This window comes from Anoplopoma fimbria, chromosome 9, assembly GCF_027596085.1.
Source record: "Anoplopoma fimbria isolate UVic2021 breed Golden Eagle Sablefish chromosome 9, Afim_UVic_2022, whole genome shotgun sequence".
Classification (NCBI taxonomy): domain Eukaryota; kingdom Metazoa; phylum Chordata; class Actinopteri; order Perciformes; family Anoplopomatidae; genus Anoplopoma; species Anoplopoma fimbria.
Window position 1 is genome coordinate 5,596,030 of NC_072457.1, and position 18,336 is coordinate 5,614,365.

The window sequence follows — 18,336 nt, forward strand, 5'->3', positions numbered from 1 at the left end:
TTTCAGCTGATGTTGTGAATATTACCTGAGAACAACCAATTAATGAACCTGATCTCAATCCCATGAAACTCACACATGAGCTAAGTAGGAAAGTGTAAGTGTGATAACAATTTGATAAAAATAGAAATGTATAACCTTGTTACAAGCAAACATCATGAGAAGAGAGAGAGAGAACCGACGCCGACTTAACCAACTATGATCCAGATCCTCTGACAGAGTCAAAAAAAACTGCCAGTGATGATTTTCTCCAAACTAATCTTTACTGAAGGATCACCAAATCACAGTACTGAGATATTCCCTCGGGGTTTAATAACGTTTTTCATAGGAAGAATGATGAAAAAACTAATTCATCACACGCAAGACTATCTTATTAGCAATGTTTAAATTGGGAAATGACAATGTAGGGAGGTGTAAAATAGGAAAAAAGTGAATCACTCTTAAAGGTCTCTTCCATTAAAGTACATTTAAAGAAGCACGATCTTTGATTTTACATGACTCATTTGTATTGACTTTAAAAGGTAAGATGTGGTGTTTTTTGACCACTAGGAGCGCTATTGAGCTGTTTCTTCTTTTATTAGTGGGGGACCCAATACGTGTATATTCCTGCAAATGCTTTCACACTATTCCACTAATGTCAGTAATGCACAAACCAATACAGTAAAAAAGATGACTGTCAGCAAGTATATATGGACGGAAACAAACAATATCGTATTTTCAAGTGTTTTATGATGGAGGAAATGCATTTGACGTGTTTTTTAAAGCTCAAGGTCACACAAGTGTTTTGGTGAGAAACACTGAATGAACAGAAATTCAGATGGCAGATTTAATGGAGTAAACCTTTCTTGGTCGGGGTTAACTGTGTTGTTTGTTACTTTACTCCGAACCGACGCATTCTTTCCTGGCTGCAAAGCCGTTAAGAAACCTGCCGATCCCGTACTGAGTTTGGTTTGAGTGACTGAAACACCCAGAAGTGCATCATAACCCCGATACTGGACTGTGACTGTCCTGAATTAGGTTTATGACGGACTGTAGGATTAGGAGTTTCTGTTATTTTGTCCAACCCCCTCCACTTTTTTTTGGATTTTATTATTTGTTTTCAAAACAGAACACACAAACAATAAAATGTTAAAGTTAATTTGCCTATAAAAGATGTTGCCTCACTAGAAATAGTCCAACACATCATTCACATCACAGCTCCCATTCACAAATCTGTTGTGAATCTCCAACAGAGAAACACACTCACAAAACCGGCATTTTTATTTTTTAGAATGTCAATACTGGACGTATCTGCAAAACTTTTGTTTCATTTCAGTGAGATTTCTTATTCTTTCTATTTTTTTAATGTCCAATGTCAGTGTTCTCCCTTCTAACATTATGTGCACATGGCAGCTGCATTTGAGACAGTAAACTATGGTTAAATTATGAATAGAAAATTGTTGTTACGGTTTATTGAAAAGTGAACATTGATTTCAGGTCTGTTAAAGGACACAAAGTCCAGTCTCCTGCATGAAAGACAAACCCTCTACACTAAAGGTCAATCCACCAGCCGACCTCCACGCATTTGCTTTTCCCTGAACGTCGGCATTGTTCTCAAATTATGAGACTCGTCCAACATGGAGGTTAATCCTTGGGATACTGTTTATCGTGATGGCTTATTGTTAGTAAAATTCCACTTGTCCATCAACCCGACCAAAATCACCAAAACTGTGTGTGTTGTGTGTGTGTGTGTGTGTGTGTGTGTGTGTGTGTGTGTGTGTGTGTGTGTGTGTGTGTGTGTGTGTTCCTGACTTAAGCTACCTTCGGGGACATATTTCAGAGACCAGTTAATTGGGGACGGCTTGTGAAATTGGGGACAAAAGCTGTGTGTCCCCAATTTGGGAAAAGGTGATTTTTTGGATCAGTGGTTAAGGTTAAGGCTAGTCTTCAGGATATGAATGTATATCTATGTGATGTCCCCAAAAGTGACCCAAGTAAACATTTACTGAGCGTAAAACCAGTCGGGTGAAACAGTCACTTTTGACACAGCAGAGCAACAGAAGATGAAAACAGCGTCAACATCCCGACATAGAAAAACATCATGGCTACAGCGGTTGAATCGTACAGGAAGTGCTGTTTCTCATTCACTCTTTTCAGAATAAAACGATGATCCAAAGCAAAAGTCATGAGCAAAAGCAAAGAGATGGAAGAGATTTAATCTCCACAGTGACGGAGGAAAACACAGCTGGACAGTTAGAACTGTTTTTTATATATGTGTCACAGGCAGTAAAGGACGAATCAAACCATCAGCACCATCAGTGACCAGATATCAACCAACCCAACTGAGTTGAACTGCCTCATCAAATCTCACTAAAGCACAAACGACACAAAGGACCTCCTCTTCAGTCTGATAAAGACAAAATTAGAAATGCTGCCAAACACAGAATTTTCCAAAATTCAACATTTTGGAAAATCTCCTTCTTGTCTTTCTCTAAGAATCGGATGTTCAGATTGATACCACTCATTTGTTTGTACAGTGAATATGAAGCTACAGCCAGCAGCTGGTTAGCGTAGCTTAGCATAAAGACTGGAAACAGCTAGCCTAGCTCTGTCCAATGGTAACATAATCCACCTCCCAGGTCCTCTCAAGCTCACAAATTAACATGTTAAATGTGGTTTGCTGTTCTACTTGTGTTTGTTGATTTAAAAAACAACATATAACCTTAATATCTGTTAATTAGTGAGCTAGCTGTGCTCCCCTGTTTCCACTCTCAGCAGGAAAGTGAATAAGTGTAATTCTCAAAATTCACAAAGTTATAGCCTTCTCTTCTATCAAGCTCAGTTTCCACTATCTGAAACCTGAATGCATTTTCTTTCTTAGAATCTAAAATTCGTGTTACTGAAGTTTTCCGTCCACATTTTTCAGATAAATGATCTACTGCAGCACTGTGCAGAAAAATCATGATATTCAGCAACAAGAGCTCCCATGAGGCTTTTACAGCAGACTAATTGCTAAGACTCATGGTATATGGTGTTTCTGAATGCAAACAAAAACAATTCTAATGTTAAATGTTTCTTAAAACACTGTGGTGTTCACATTTTACTCATAGTATATTACTCAAGTATATTATACGTATATTGTGTATGAACACAAACTGGAAATCATGGATTAAAGATGCCAGTGAAATCCAAGTAAAATTCATACACAGCCCTCAACTGTTGCAGAGAACTTGTTCTCTCTTACAGTGACTTTGTATTTAAAACATTTGTCAGTAAACATCGATGTGTGAGCAACGACAGCTTCGATGTCCATCAGTTAAAGAACATGAAATGTATCCTGCTGTGGAGCATCACGAACTTCAAGTATCACATGCAAAATCTCATCACCATCTCTCCCTGCTGAAAGTCAGTGAATACTGATTCTATCAAAGGCCCTTTTGGCCGCTGCTGGTTGAACAGAATGCATGTGACAGATGTTCAGCTGTGGACGAACCCCCGCAGGAGTCCGTCCGACTGTCAATAATGTGACACCTTAAAAGGACAGATCCAGCATGAGTCCAGATGTGTTTATGCTCATTAGAAAGACAACAAAATACTATGTGGACTGGCTTAAAAAAGAAAGAATTCAGACTTCCGGAGAAGTTCATCAGAAACAATCAAACTTTGTGCTGATTAGGATCAAAACTTCGTGATTTCTGAGCACTAATCCATCTGTATCTGTAGAATCTGTGGCACAGATTATTGAACATCTCAACAACTAAAACGTTACGTGAATTCTTTATCAGATTGTAAACCTCACAGAGATCTCTTTGGTTAGAAGAGTGATCCCTTGGTTCTTCCTGTGTGGATGTGTGTACCTGCTCTGGCTCGAACACATGCAGGTCAGGTGATCTGGAGACTCTATGTGTCAGTTTACTGATAGACTCGGCTGTCACAGATAATAAAAAAAGTGGATTCTTGTTTACTTATTCTTTGATGAGATTTTGTATTGCTTTTAATTTTTGGAAAACATGGAGCAATGATGCGTTGAAAAGGGTTGACATATTTTTCTGAATGAAAAATTCTACCCAGCAAAGTAACTAACACACATCCGCTTTGTTACTGGGCCAATCAAACACAGTTGGGGCACTGGACAGCTCATTTCCTGTTTAGACAGACTATTTTACCAAAAGAAAGCTTCAGAGATCTCTGACTCTTACATCTAATTTCAGGTACCAATCTAAGGAAAAAAACTTGCAGAGCATCTACAGCTAAAGTTTGAAAGTTTCACTTTGTTAAACTCACACAGGCAGGGTTCTTTTCATTTATTTACCCAGTGAGGGTCTTCTGAACTCTCACCCTGCCAAGTAGGACCAGTGTGATCTGTTGGCCACTCCTGAACCTGATTTAAGTTTCCTAAGGTTCAGTAAAAAAGGTGCAGAATCATCGACACTGATGGAAACCCAAGAAGGGCAATCAGGAAATGAGCTGAACCCTGGATCATGCTGGATTTGTCCTTTAAGCTGCATGTTGACCGACAGATAAATGAGGCGGAGCAGCTGCTGCAGAGCGCCTTCGTGTGACAGCGTCTGGTATAACAGTCATCAGAGTGATGAACCTGTACAGCAGCCGTCCTCTTCGTCATCTGTCCGCCAACATCAGAGAGCTGAGCTCTCCTCTGATTGGCTGGCTGGGTCTCTTACCGGTCTTTGAGGTCCGATGGGATCTGACTCTCTCCGGCGGGGGCGTCCTGACGGCAGCGAGTGACAGGGCGACTGGATGGGGCTCCCACCGCTCCTCCTCGACGCCTCCTCCTCCGTTAATGTTAGCATCCCTCGGCTGCTGTCCCTGTTGTGGGTCTTTGGACGAACCACCAGCTCCCCTCCTACAGGAATACAAAATGTTAGTCCAGAGTTACAAGAGACTGAAAGTCGATACTGATGGAAAACATGTTGTATTGACGCGTGATTTACTTTAAAATAAATATTAATTTAATGTCGCTCTGAGGGGGTTCATGTTGGTCTGACATTAGTTAGCAGAAAGTAACTTTAGTGGTTCTCTACAATAAAAAATCCCAGGGTGGTTTGTTGAAATGGTTTTGGTGTTACAAAAACTGTTCTATGTCTCCTCCAGATGTTTCAGATGGAAATCAGCTTCATCTCTGTGTTTTCAGTACCAATGGTCCAGGACGTGTGTAGCCTAGCTTAGCACAAAGACTGGATTCAGAGGGAAAATGTTAGCCTAGCTCCATCAAAAAAACAAATCCAAGTCTGTCTAATTAACATGTTTGACAATGTTTTTATGAACAGGTGTAGGAATAGAAATGCAACAAGGATTTAGCAGCAGTTAGCGCTGAAGCAACTGCTGGGAACTCCTGAGCCGCTTCTGAACTCGTTTTGGAGTTGTTGGTTTGGATGGACAGATTAGTAGCTTTTTAGCTAATTAATACGTTGGTAAAGTAGGGGCTAGGCTAGCAGTCTCCTGCCTCCAGTCTTTGTGCTTAGCTAGGCTAAACACTTATTATGCCTATCATCTGACTTAGCTACTGGTGGAAAGCTGTTCTGCACTCCAGTCAATGAAGACTTTGCCAATCAAGAAGCTTCTTTCAGGAGCCATGCGAGTGGCGTTATTGTAAAATTCCATGCTGTATGACCGCCCCACTACACTCTGTAGTGAATCTGGCCACCTTTACCCCTGCAAGGACCTTTTTAATTCAGGTGTTTACAAAAGCTCCTACCTGCTGCCCTGAGCCTCCTCCTCTCCTCTTGCTCCTCCAGGGGGCGGAGCTCCTCGGGCTCCTCGTCAGTGGTTCCTGACGTGGTCGGTTGGAAGTCTCGTAGCTCCGTCTCTTTGTCGATGATTACCCACTCTTTGCTGTCAAAGTCCTCCTCCTCGGCCAGTGGGACGGACCGGATGAAGGCGTTGCTGTGCGCCTCCTGGTCGGCCGACGCCACCGACACCTCCTGCCGGCCACTGGCTAGGCGGTCGCCGCGGCAACCGGGGTCAACGGACAGCATCTGAGCCGGCTGGGAGGAGTAGACGTGACGGGACGGAGAGCCGAGGATATCCATCCTGGACCTGGAAGATACACAGCGAGACATGAATCCTCCAAGTCAGTCGAGATAATTTCTGGTCAAGTCTCAACTTCTTTAGAGCAAAAGCCAAGTCAAGTCGAAAGTCAGTCAAGAATACCCGTCAAAGTCTCAAGTCTTTGATGGCAAGTTCAAATCCTGTTAAAGGAAATCTCAAATCAGGTCAGTGAGTCCAAGTTAAGTTTCTAATCAGTTAAGACAAGACCAAATCAATTCCCAAGTCCAAGTTACTTCTCAATTCAAGTCTCAAGTCAATAAAGGCTAGTTCAAGTCAGTTAGTTTCATGTCAGTTGAGACAAGATCAAATCAAGCCTGAAGTCTTTGAGTCAAAAGAAAGTCTTGTCAAAAGAAGCCCCAAGTCAATCGAAGCTAAATCTCAAGTGGGTTACAATAAGTCCTAGTCAAGTCCCAAGTCAATAAGGCAAACCCAAGTCATGTCTAACATCTTGTCAAAGAATGTCTAAGTCTGGGGCGGCTGTGGTGTAGTGGAGAAAAAGGTAGTTCTCCAATCAGAGGATCGGTGGTTCGATACCCGGCTTCGGCAGTCGATGTGTCCTTGGGCAAGACACTTAACCCCAAGTTGCTCCTGAAGGCTTGCCATCAGTGTGGACTGGATGTTGCATGAATGTTAGTAAGAGTCTGATGGTGGCACCTTGAATGGTAGCCTGTCATCAGTGTGTGAATGGGTGAATGATATGTAATATACTACTGACTGTAAGTCGCTTTGGATAAAAGCGTCTGCTAAATGACTGTAATGTAATGTAAGTCATCTCCCAAGGTAAAATTCTAGTCCAAGTAAAGTCAAGCCAATGACACAACATTTGACCAATTATCAAATAAATGTTTTTCACACAGCTGAAACCAAGTCCTTTCAAAGGAGAGGCCCTATAACTTAAAAGGTCTACATGAGACTGTCTCTTCTTTTTTATAGGTCCATGGTTTTACTAAATCTAGATTTAGGATTATTTAGTTTTAAAGCTTCAAGTCAAGTTTCACAGCAGTCCTCATTTCTGTGTCTTGAATCTTCAGGCCTACACAACTGGTTTCTTTTTGATTACAGCAATATGGTTGTCACATTTTACCAAACTAAAAAGCCTGGTTAACACAAAGCCTGGAACACAAAGAAGCCTCTTCAACATGGAGACATTGTTAAATTGGAAAAATAGGATGTTAGGTCCAATTTAGTTTCTATCTTTAGAACATGTTAGCAACTAAAAATCCAACCGGAGACGAGCTTTAACACGTCACTAGACTCGAACTGACTATTTCTCGGCTTTAAAACCAGACTCTCATATCTCAGTTGTGCTGTTAATTTGTTCTTCCCATCGTAAACCAAAGTAAAGAAATTATAATTTCCCTTTTTAACTTCTAATCTAGTCTATTCTAGTCTCCTGTCGGTAGAGCTCCTCCAGTGCTTTCTGATGTTTTGGATCACCTCTGTCCGTAGGCGTCGGCCCGGCCCTCAGCTGCAGACAGACGTTCAGATTCGGGGCTGTTGACCCGTCGGTACCGTAAGGACCGACCCTGACCCGTCGGTGACTCCGGGACTCCACCTCGAATCGGCGACCCAGGACACGCCCCCCGACTCACCTCCTCCTCCTGAGCCCCCTGACAAAGGACAGGAAGTGATGCATGGTCCAACACAATAACCATCTAAAAACACTTCAGGTAGAAACTCTAGAAAAGAAGTATAGTTTTTTTTTTGTGGCCTCAAAGTGTCGAGATAAATGAAGTTGAATAAAAAAATGACAATATTTATCTCTGAGATGTAGTGGAGTAGTAAGCAGTGTAAAATGTAAATACTCTAGTAAGTACTTGAGTAGATATATACGGTTAATTTCCTCGGCTTCACAAACATAAACTGAATTCGAACATAAGACTTTGGGCTTCACAACAATCAGTCCAGATGTTCTTCAACAGTTCAAACCTTGTTCAGGCTGATCCTGAGTCTGTTGCGGTTGAAGTCCGTGTCCTCCCAGGCTTCTCCGGGCTCCCCGGCGTTGCTGACGCCCGTCTCCCCGGGTGGGCGGCTGGGCGGGACCGGGGGGGCGTTCTCCTGATCACTGAGATGTTCGTCCTGCAGAACGTCGTCGGTGTTCTCTCGTGCGAGATCTCCAGGAACCGGCGTCACGATGGCTCTGAGGACGGAGAACAAAAGAGATTCTGATATTTCAGAAACGATATAGAAACAAATTTTATAATGCATTAAAGGTTATTCTAGTTTTAACAAAGTTTGTACACAGTTTTAGATATTCTACCATACTTCTATGTTTTAGCATTGTTTTTACACAATTTGTGATTCGATTTATGTGTTTCTCATATTTTATATTCAAGGCTGTGTTCTTCCGGTCTGCAAATATGACATGTTTTGTGATCCATTTATTTTACAGTGACAATAAACCCCACTGATCCTTTAGGTGGAGTTTCAGCTTTAGGAGGCTTTCATACAGCTAATGGTCTGGTTCTTACCCAACCATGGCGGCGGTGGGTCGGGTGTTGTGCTGTGGTTGGGTGGTGGCAGTGGTTGACAGTGTGACATCACCACCTCCTTTCTCCCAATCAAAAGGCTCGTTCTCGGTGATTATTCGCTCCTTCATGCTGTTCTCAAACACCGACATCAAGAGCTGGAACAAAACAACAGGACATACTCATGAATCTGAACTAAGCTGCTAACCCTGAAGCATAGACCGCACAGTTCACCTAACAGTGTGTACCTGGTAGTCTGGTTTGGTGTAGTAGTCCAGAGCCAGGACGTGGTCCAGGAAGATATTAAATTCTGAAGGCATATGTTTGAGCAGCATCCGATGGTCGTAACGCTCTTTAATCTGACCAACTTGTTCCTGTAGATACAAAAACACAAATCACTTTCAGCTGCAATGAATAAATGAAGATTCACGTAAAGTTCTGCATTCATACGTTTGAAATATAAAACAGGTGATGCTCATCAGGCAAAACCAACAATCAACTCACTTTGTGACTGATTAAAGAGAAACATTTACCACCTGTTTTTATCTCTGTATCATATTTTAGCCCTATATTTAACTTCTGCACTTTTTTATGTCTTTGATTCTCATTTTTACTTGTGTGTCTATTATACATATTACATATGTAAAATACATATTTAACCTCTTAAAATCGTCTTTAACCTCTTTTAGGGGTCAATGATTGGTTTTGAAATCTAAACCAAGACGGACATCAAAGCTTTTCAATGCAATCTCTGTAACTGTTGCGCATATGACAATAAATAAATTAACATGAATAACGTGTGTTTAGTGTGACAGTAGTGAAACATGCATTAATTGTTTTTTGACAACAAGGAGGCATAAAATTACGTTCCAAACATATGATATATGTCCAAACTTGTTCCCAACAAACACACTATTTCCTCCTGTTAAAAACCACAGAGACCAGCTGTTTTAAAAATAAAACTGTGTATTTATGTGTAGTTATTAAACCTGCAATAACCGAACTGTTTTGCTTTCAGCATAAACAAGTAGTGAACACAATTTTCACCAAGTTAATATGTTGAACTTGTTAATAAACAAGTACTTATTTACACATCCAGCAGATACAGAGCAACATGATTGTTTGTCCAATATTCTCTCTTTTAGCTCTGTTTTTGGTCTCCACCAACATCTGAGGGAAACATCTGTCTCCATAGCTGCTAAATACTCCACCAGCTAGTCTTTAATTGTGTCTGTCTGCAGTTTGCTGCTGAGCAGTGGGTTCACCAGAAAACACTGAGCCTGAACCAGACAGGCAATGTGCTGGAAAACCAAAACTAGGAGCTAAAAGAGGCTAAAAAGCTCCACAGAGCTTCAGAGATGGTGATATTATCTGTAGTAGTAGTAACTGGAAGTACTTGTACATTGCAGTAGTTCTTGTAACAGTGTGTTACCAGCTTGTTCAGGTGAAACATTCTGACCTTATCTTTGATCTTTCGCCATGGCAACTGTCCAACGGCGAACTCCACCAACATGTAAAACAATGACCACAGGTCATCATGGCGACCCATTTCCTGTAAGAACACGACAAACACACATTGTTAGGGGATCATTGTTAGTATTAGTTGTATTCATATGTTATATTTCATTCATAACTGCTGGTGTTAAATAAATATAAAAGCTGAAAGACTTCAGTATAACATTTCCTTTATCATCAATAAAGTTGTTACTGAAATTATTAAAGAGAAAAAAACACACTGACCTTGTTTTTGTGAGCATTGACTGAAGCGTAGCGGACCGTCCCTCTGAAACCTGCCACAGTCCTCGGCTGAACACAAGAGCAAGAAAAGTTAGTCTGCTGTCACACCGACAATCAGAACTCACTACTGCATCTTATATTTCTAAATCACAATCTGCAGCTGAAACAATTAAAAACATGATAAAAAAAACAGTGAAGTTTGGTCTAATTTACATCCTGTTTACCAAAAAACATCTTGTTACCACAACAGATCAGCTAGAGTGGGCTGTGATCGCTGTTACAGATGTTTTTCTTATTTAATGTATTCAATTTATTGATCAATAAATCTAATTTATTAAAATAAATGGAATATATTTGTACTCCAAATCCTGAATGCCAATTGGGCAGGGTTTCCACTCCCCTTTAATGCTGCAAACAAAACTTAACGTCTCAGAGTGTAAAAACAGCATCATAAACAATACAAACTAATAAAACACATTTGTATTTATAGAAAAGAAACTGCAGCGTCTTTGCCAGCACTTATTTAAATTCATGTTTATCACAGCTTCTCCTTCAGCTGCTGCTGATTTAACATTCACGGTCAAATGAAGCGTTTAAGTGTTGGCAGAGACATCAGGGTACTTATCATATTTTGATATGTCACATATGTGTGTATTAGTCCTTATTGCTAACGTTGCTCTTGGTACACATGGTATTCTGCATGCCAAATTAAAATTGAGAGGAAATCACATCCAACCTTCCACTTATATAAATTTAATTTGACTGGAAACGTGAAGTTGTGTTGTGATGCAGCCGCTGCAGCTGCAGAGCAGACATGAGCTGCTTCCTTTAATCTCTCGGATTTATGTTTCTGGTGTCCACAAAGTAAATTAAAACACAGAAAAACAAATAATGACGCAAACAGAAACATAAGCAGAGGGTCACACTGCATCTACGTAGCCTCCAGAAAACGAGGGGATCCATCAGGATGTTTCCATGGTGATGTTATTAATGTCTGCGTAGGTGAGCAGGATGTGATGACAAGTTCAGGTTCCTATGACAACTGGGAAACGCGTCATGGACTTGAGAGTGGAGATATGGATTTACTGTATGGATGAAATGTTCACTTGACCTGTCATGAAGTTATTGGGCCGATCCTCAGTCTGCTTCCCCTTAAAGGTCAGACGAATGATTTTGATTTAATCTGAATAACATGAATTCCAAATATAAAAATTGAATTTAAAATATCATAATTTTCTAGTGCCTCAACTGCATTCATGTTAAAGTGCGATCAGTTCAGCCTCTTAATATGATGATTATTTCTACATATAGATGAAGACAGATTTAAATAGTCTTAGAAGTAGTATTATCAATGTAATTGATATATTTTTGTGAGCTGAGCCTCAATCAGTCTAAAGAATTGTAGACTGATTAAACACAAGACAACAATGGTCATCTCGCATTAACCAGTTGTATACGAACAAATTCGTTCTCTGGTATTATGTACGAATCGAGTTTTAATAGTATTTGTGGATTTCACAAATTTTCTCTGAGGTACAAGCGAACTTCACGATTGGTCCAGACTTTGTACGAGTCATAAATAGACAGTCTGACTTGAAATATGATGCAGAAATGAACTAAGATAAAATATAAAACTAGATTTACTTTGAAATTAGATGTTAGGAAATGTTAACAGCCGGTATGGTAGCTAACTGACAAAGCTTAAGTGAACGTAACGTTAGCATGCTAATATCTGACCTGTTTGGGGTAAATTTGGAGTCCAGTCAGAGTATCTGAACTGAAACTTGACTAAAGATGTTTAATAATTATAAATATATATTGACTCCTAAAAATGTTATTTTTGGAAAGTTTTGTTGCAGCTCCTGATGCTGCAGTGACTATCTGTTCACATAGAGGATTGCGTTTGATTGGACGGTGCTACAGATGTTTCCTAGCAACTGTTTTACACATTAATTAAAATCTTTATTAGTGACACACATTCCTGATTGACATGGAGAGAATAATATGTTTGAATATTGTTATTGCAAATGGTTAGTGAACAAGTGATAATGTCTGTAACATTATGTGTCGATAAAGTTCTACTGACACACCAGTGTCGTCTATTGTTAGCAGCACTTTAATCTCTGATGGTGACTAACATGTTCTTTCTGGTTTTGATTTCAGGTTTATACTTTATACCGTGACTCCACTGTTGCTATAGAAACCACTCACATCCCTGGGTAACCATGGAGATGATGGAGAAACGGGAGGCATGCACGTCAAAATCATAAGTCCAAAGGAACTGTAAGAAAAACAAAAACAACACTGAAACGTAATAAGGTGAAAATAAAACACAGAACATAAATCATTGATAAAAGAAGTGATGATTGGTGATCAATACAGACTGAACATCATGCAACTGATGTCAAAGTAAAAGGCTTTTATGAAATCATACAATTCAGTCAGAACATTCTAAAACTGTTTTATTTTTTAAAAAAAAGTTAAAAACGTAATTATATAAAGTATATAAATTAAAATCAACACAGTTCATCTGAAGAAGGGTTAAATGTGGGGATTCAAGGTGAAATATTTTGAAAAGGTTAAAGATCATTTAAAAAAAAAAATCTGTGAAAAAAAGGCAAAGAAATGTATAAATAAAGAGAAAACAATAAATTGTTACTTAAATCTCAGAAATCCAACTTTATTTTTTGACTAATCTAAATCTGAAACTTCATCTGGAGAAGAAGAGGAGAAAAAAACGAGCTAAAAGGAAACATTAAATGAAGGAGAGGAGAGGGAGAGGAGAGGAAACATAAGGAGGAGATCAATATATCAATCCTTAGTGACACAATTCTTCTGAGAGAGGGTTATGTTCTTTTAACTAAAATAATATTTTAAATAGAGTTCTGTGAAAAAAGAGGCAGAGAAATGTATAAATAGAAAGAAAACTGAATTATGATTTTAATCTCAGACTACTTAAAAAATAAATACAAAAAAATAAATAAATAGTCTTAGAGAAAAAACTAAAAGGTGACGTATTAAATGACATAAACAGAGAAGAACGTCAATGTGTTCAGATCTACACACTGTGTTCATATTACCAGCCTTCAATTCAAGATTGATTTTTAGCAAGTCTTGACAATAAAAAAGAAAAATGTGATTTTTGCTGATCAGATTTTCGTTTGCAGTCTGAAGGTAAAGTAAGAAGCCTCAGTGATTCACTTTAGCCATCAGAGACAGGAGCAGCCGATCTATTTATTACGCCCAAATGATTTATTCATCAGCAGCTACACGCTAACATGAGAGAGAGAGCGCTGATCCTGGAGCAGCTTGACACACACACACACACTCACACACACACACACACACACACACACACACACACACACACACACACACACACACACACACACACACACACACACACACACACACACACACACACGCACACACACACAAAACCTGAGACAGAAACTGAACCCCAACTGCTCCACTATCGATCTGATTGAGAGACATTGTGAAGGAGTCCATTCCACTGATACTATAACTCACAGGGAGTAATACTGAACCAGAGACAAAGAAAAATGTCTTAATACCTTCAAAATAAAATACCTAATCATCATTAACAAACATTTTTTTCTCGTGTTCAGACTCAAACCATTACTGTATCTGCTTATAAGTAAGCAATAAGCAAGACTTCATCAGCATGAACACACACACTGTAGTTTATTTTGACTCAATCCCACATTCACTGTCATTCTGCCACAAACACTAGAGCACCAAAATGTGGATTAAAGGTCCTCTGGAGAGTCTTTGTTTAGTTTGGATGTGATAAACGTGTATAATAGAGTTGGGCGATCAGATGATTTGGCTGATTTCATTGGTGGTTGTTGTTTGTTTTTCGTTGGAGCGATTTTGGTCAATTTAATTTGCTTATTTAATGGTCGGCTGATGATGAGAGAGTGTGAGTCACTGCTCAGTGGGCAGAGAGAGAGGGATGGTGGGGAGAAACAGCATGTAGAGCAGGCATCTTTTTAAATCTGACTTAATCTTACTAGGGTTTAATTTGACCAAACCAGAGTTGCTGTAAGTTGGAACACTGGAAGGACAAATCAAGGTTTTCATCATGGTTTCGGAAAGATCTATTTTGTTTTTGTCGAGTTTGATGAAGTGTTATGATTGGTTAACAAGGCAATTAAGACTCTCTTAGAAAGAGAGAAATACATTTAGAAGGTGTTTGGTTGTATCTTTCTGTTTAATAAGGAAAATAGGAGTTTTGAGGTTATTTTGTTAATTTACTAGAGTAGTAAAGCTAAGAGAGCTTCTGTAACGTAGCAATCTCTCCATTTAAACAGCTCTCTCACACACACACACACACACACACACACACACACACACACACACACACACACACACACACACACACACACACACACACACACACACACACAGACTCACACACACACCTGCGCAAATATATCAGCAATCGCTGGTGGTACGGCTAACAGTGGCCGGTTGGAAAATTTAACACATCGCCCAACCCTGCTTTAGAAGGTTACACAATCTTGCAGCTGGTTTCAAGACTGCTAGCTACCAAACATACATTTGAAGCGAGTAATCCACTGCTGAAGAGAGTACCCTTCTCAAGAAAAAAATGAAGCTATATATTTGTGGTGTTTTTAAAACTGAAATAACTGATTTTTTTGTTGCTTATTTCCACATTTAGCAGTCACAGAGCCACATGATGCTTCAACAGGAGTCTTTGTGTTTGTGTCACCTGATGAATTCAATATTCTCTCTCTTTTAGCTCTGTTTTGCTCTCCACCATCTCCTTTAGGGATAATATCTGTCTCTTTAGCTTCTAAATTATCCACTATGTTCACCAGCTAGTCTATAAATGTTTCTTTCTACAATCAACACTTGAAATGATGAAGGCACTTGCAAATGACAAGGTAGTACAAAATGTAAACCATACTTTGGTGTTTCATTTTTTACCTTAAGATTTCATTAAACTTGTTTATTTTTTTATTTTTTACAAAAAGTACCAAAACACTGGCAACATCAATCTTTGAAAACTACGCCATGAGGGCAGTGAGAGTAAACCAAAACAGTAAAGTTGTGGGCTGAAAAGATAAACAATGAGCTGAAACTCAGTGTAAAGCTGAAGGAAGCTGCAGATTCAGCTCGTTATTCTCTGTCGGTTCATTACTATCAGAGATACATTATTATTTCATATAATTTTATTATAAAAATATTGATTATTGCTGCTGAAGATTTACGTCTTCAGGAGGAACTAATTGGCTTATAGCTGAGAGCCACAGACGGGAAGTCAGACAACGTTCAGAGATGGACCAACACATTGTTTGTTTTAGTCTGCACATGAGATTTGTTAAATATAAGACAAATAGAATCCTTAAAATAAATACTAGTGCAGCTGCTATATTACTTCTAGTACTACTGATACTGTGTCTGCTGTCGATACTACTACGGTCATGTGATTGCCGATTTCCTGTTAGATCAGAGATGATGTCAGAGAGAGAGAGAGAGAGAGAGAGAGAGAGAGAGTACTGCTGAAAGATGAAGGAGGGATGAAGTAGATGGAGAGGAAGAGGAGAGGCAGCAGGATGAAGAGTGGGGGAGGGGTAGAACGAGAGAGAGAGAGAGAGAGAGAGAGAAGAGAGAGGGGGAGATGTTCCTTTCAAATCAGTGGACAGAAGCTGACTCAGCTGTAGAGAGAGAGAGAGAGTGCGAGCACCTGAGGTCTCTCGCCCACTGACGCACACAGGAGCATCAAATATTCATCTCACTGCTGCAACAGAAGCAACACAACACTGCAGGAAGACGAGGAGGCAGAGGAGGAGCAGAGGAGGGGAGAGGAGAAGTAACAAGGGTGGAGAGGAAGAAACAAAAAAGGAGGTGAGGAAGAGGAGGACAGGGGGAGGGAGAGGAGGGGAAGAGGAAGACACAAGAATGGAAGTAAGGAGGAGGAGAGAAAAGTTGAGATGGAAACAAACGAGGAGAGAAGGATACAAGAAAAGTAGTTAGGAGGAGGAGGAGTAATGGAAGGAGGAAGAGGATGAGGAGGAGGGAGTTGACAAGAACTGTAACCGGCTCACGTCTAAAAATATCTCAGAGTTCAGTCTGATGGAGAGACGTCATAAAGGAATGAGAGAAGAATAAGAAGAAAAAGCTAACAGCAACAGTGAAACTACAAAAAAACAGCAGACCTGATTACTGACTGTCGACCAATCAAAACATCGGGAGGTATTTTACAATTTGCACAATAAAAGCCTTTCCCATTCAAGCCTTCAGGGACAAAATCCCCCCATGCAGCATCAGAAAACTGCTGTTCTCATATAATCCTGATTAATAATATCTAATCAGTCCTTTTTGATCACTGTGTATCTCTGAGACACACACACTCAAGATATTATGCGTCCAAGAGACAACGCAGACAAACAGTCTTCAGTGATCTATTGAACTAATGTGCTGCAATGCAGCAAACACACCCTGTCTGCCTGCTTTTTCTTTTTAAGCTTTTCATAATTCAGTAAAAAATTTTAAAGCAGCTCAAAGGAAAGTGCAACCATAAAACACACAGAGGACAATACAGTTTGTGTTCAGTATGGAAGAGCAGTCCTGGTTAAAAACAACAAACAAATAAGAAGATGAAAATAAAATACAAAAATTCACAAATCTAATGACCATAAGAAAACAAAAAAACTTGATTTTAAAGCCTAAGTTATGAGTATGACTTGGTCAAATCTTTGTCTTAATATTTCTTAATACGATATCCATTATATTTAACTCAATTTCTCATTTTTCTCTCCTTTAAAATAATAGTAATAATTAAAATTAAAAGAATTTCAACATATATTTTATGTTTCTAATATTTATCTGATTTCCTCTGTTATTATCACCCCCACTTTTGTACCACAGCATAAAATGTTATTTTAGTTCATAACTCAGAATTATGAGCTAACAGTTGAAATTTAGACTCGCAAACTTATATTTATGGATCTGGAAGCCACAATTATGTTTTACAAATACATTATTATGATGCCATAGCTCAAAATTTGGCTCAAGTTAGAAAATTAAACATTGTAAATCACATTTATAAGATAATCATGACTTTATATTTATTATTTCTAAATGTTCATCTGTTTATTTTGGTGTCAGGACGAGTCTTCCATACAACAACAACAACGAATTATCGTCTGTAAATACTTCTTCTGATATGATGCAGAATTTCAGGAAACTTCCTGTAAATAAAATACTACTGTGAACACGGATGGTGTCGATAAAGTTTCTTACCGGTCGGACCTCTCCGGTGGTGTTGGTGTACTGCCGCGCCAGACCAAAGTCCAGCATGTAGCACTTCCTGTAGGTGGAGGGAAGCCGGCCCATCGCAAAGTTTGACTGCAGGAACAAAACCAGACAGAAACGCATCAGCTCACTGTTCATACAGGACATTTAGAGATGTTTTCATGATGAGTTTTTAATGGAAGAAAAAAAAAAAAAATCCATAGTTTGTATTTAAAGGTCTATGTGAAGTTAATATGAGGCTTCAACAGTCTGAGCTAATCAAATCAAGTAGAGATCTTCTGAAGTTACAGTCTCCTTATTCAGTTGTGGTAGGGGGAGTGTAACTTAGTACGTTTTCTAATTTCTAATGCTGTGTCACTGTGTTGAACGGTGATTTATCTCCTGTTACGTGTTAAATATGAGTCATTAAAATATATTTTGAGCAGGGTTTTTTCAGGCATGTGGTGTTTCAGGCCAACAGTCCTCTTTAAATACCGTTTTTTATTATGAAAGGTTTAGACAGTTTGTGCTGAAGTTGTTGTGGAACAAGATTAGGATGTCAGTTTAATGTCTGCTGTTAGTTTGTCTCTCCATGCTCTAATAATGGATGTAACACCGAATCTTGTTTTCTTTACAGGAGACTTTCTGCTTTTCCATTTTGACATTTCAGAGGAACATATGTAGTTTTTACTGCACAGCAGTAAAAAGGTTAGTTGTGTCCTTTTTCCACTAAAATTAGAAGATAAAAACGGGACTTACTCCCATTGTCAGTAGACAAGTAAACCTTTCTGTTATTTTTCCA

At 39.2% G+C, this 18,336-nt stretch overlaps 1 protein-coding gene across 1 annotated transcript in view; it reads right to left on the minus strand.

Moving 5' to 3' along the window:
- ttbk1a (tau tubulin kinase 1a) overlaps positions 1–18,336 on the minus strand; it is a 56,101-nt gene that overhangs the window by 15,289 nt on the left and 22,476 nt on the right. The window contains exons 6-14 of the mRNA XM_054604061.1: positions 17,544–17,648; positions 10,254–10,319; positions 9,973–10,065; positions 8,762–8,887; positions 8,517–8,671; positions 7,975–8,185; positions 7,483–7,655; positions 5,693–6,033; positions 4,659–4,837 (exon numbers count right to left, since the gene is read on the minus strand). Coding sequence (XP_054460036.1) covers positions 4,659–4,837; positions 5,693–6,033; positions 7,483–7,655; positions 7,975–8,185; positions 8,517–8,671; positions 8,762–8,887; positions 9,973–10,065; positions 10,254–10,319; positions 17,544–17,648 — 1,449 coding nt within the window. The remainder of the gene's footprint in view (positions 1–4,658; positions 4,838–5,692; positions 6,034–7,482; positions 7,656–7,974; positions 8,186–8,516; positions 8,672–8,761; positions 8,888–9,972; positions 10,066–10,253; positions 10,320–17,543; positions 17,649–18,336) is intronic.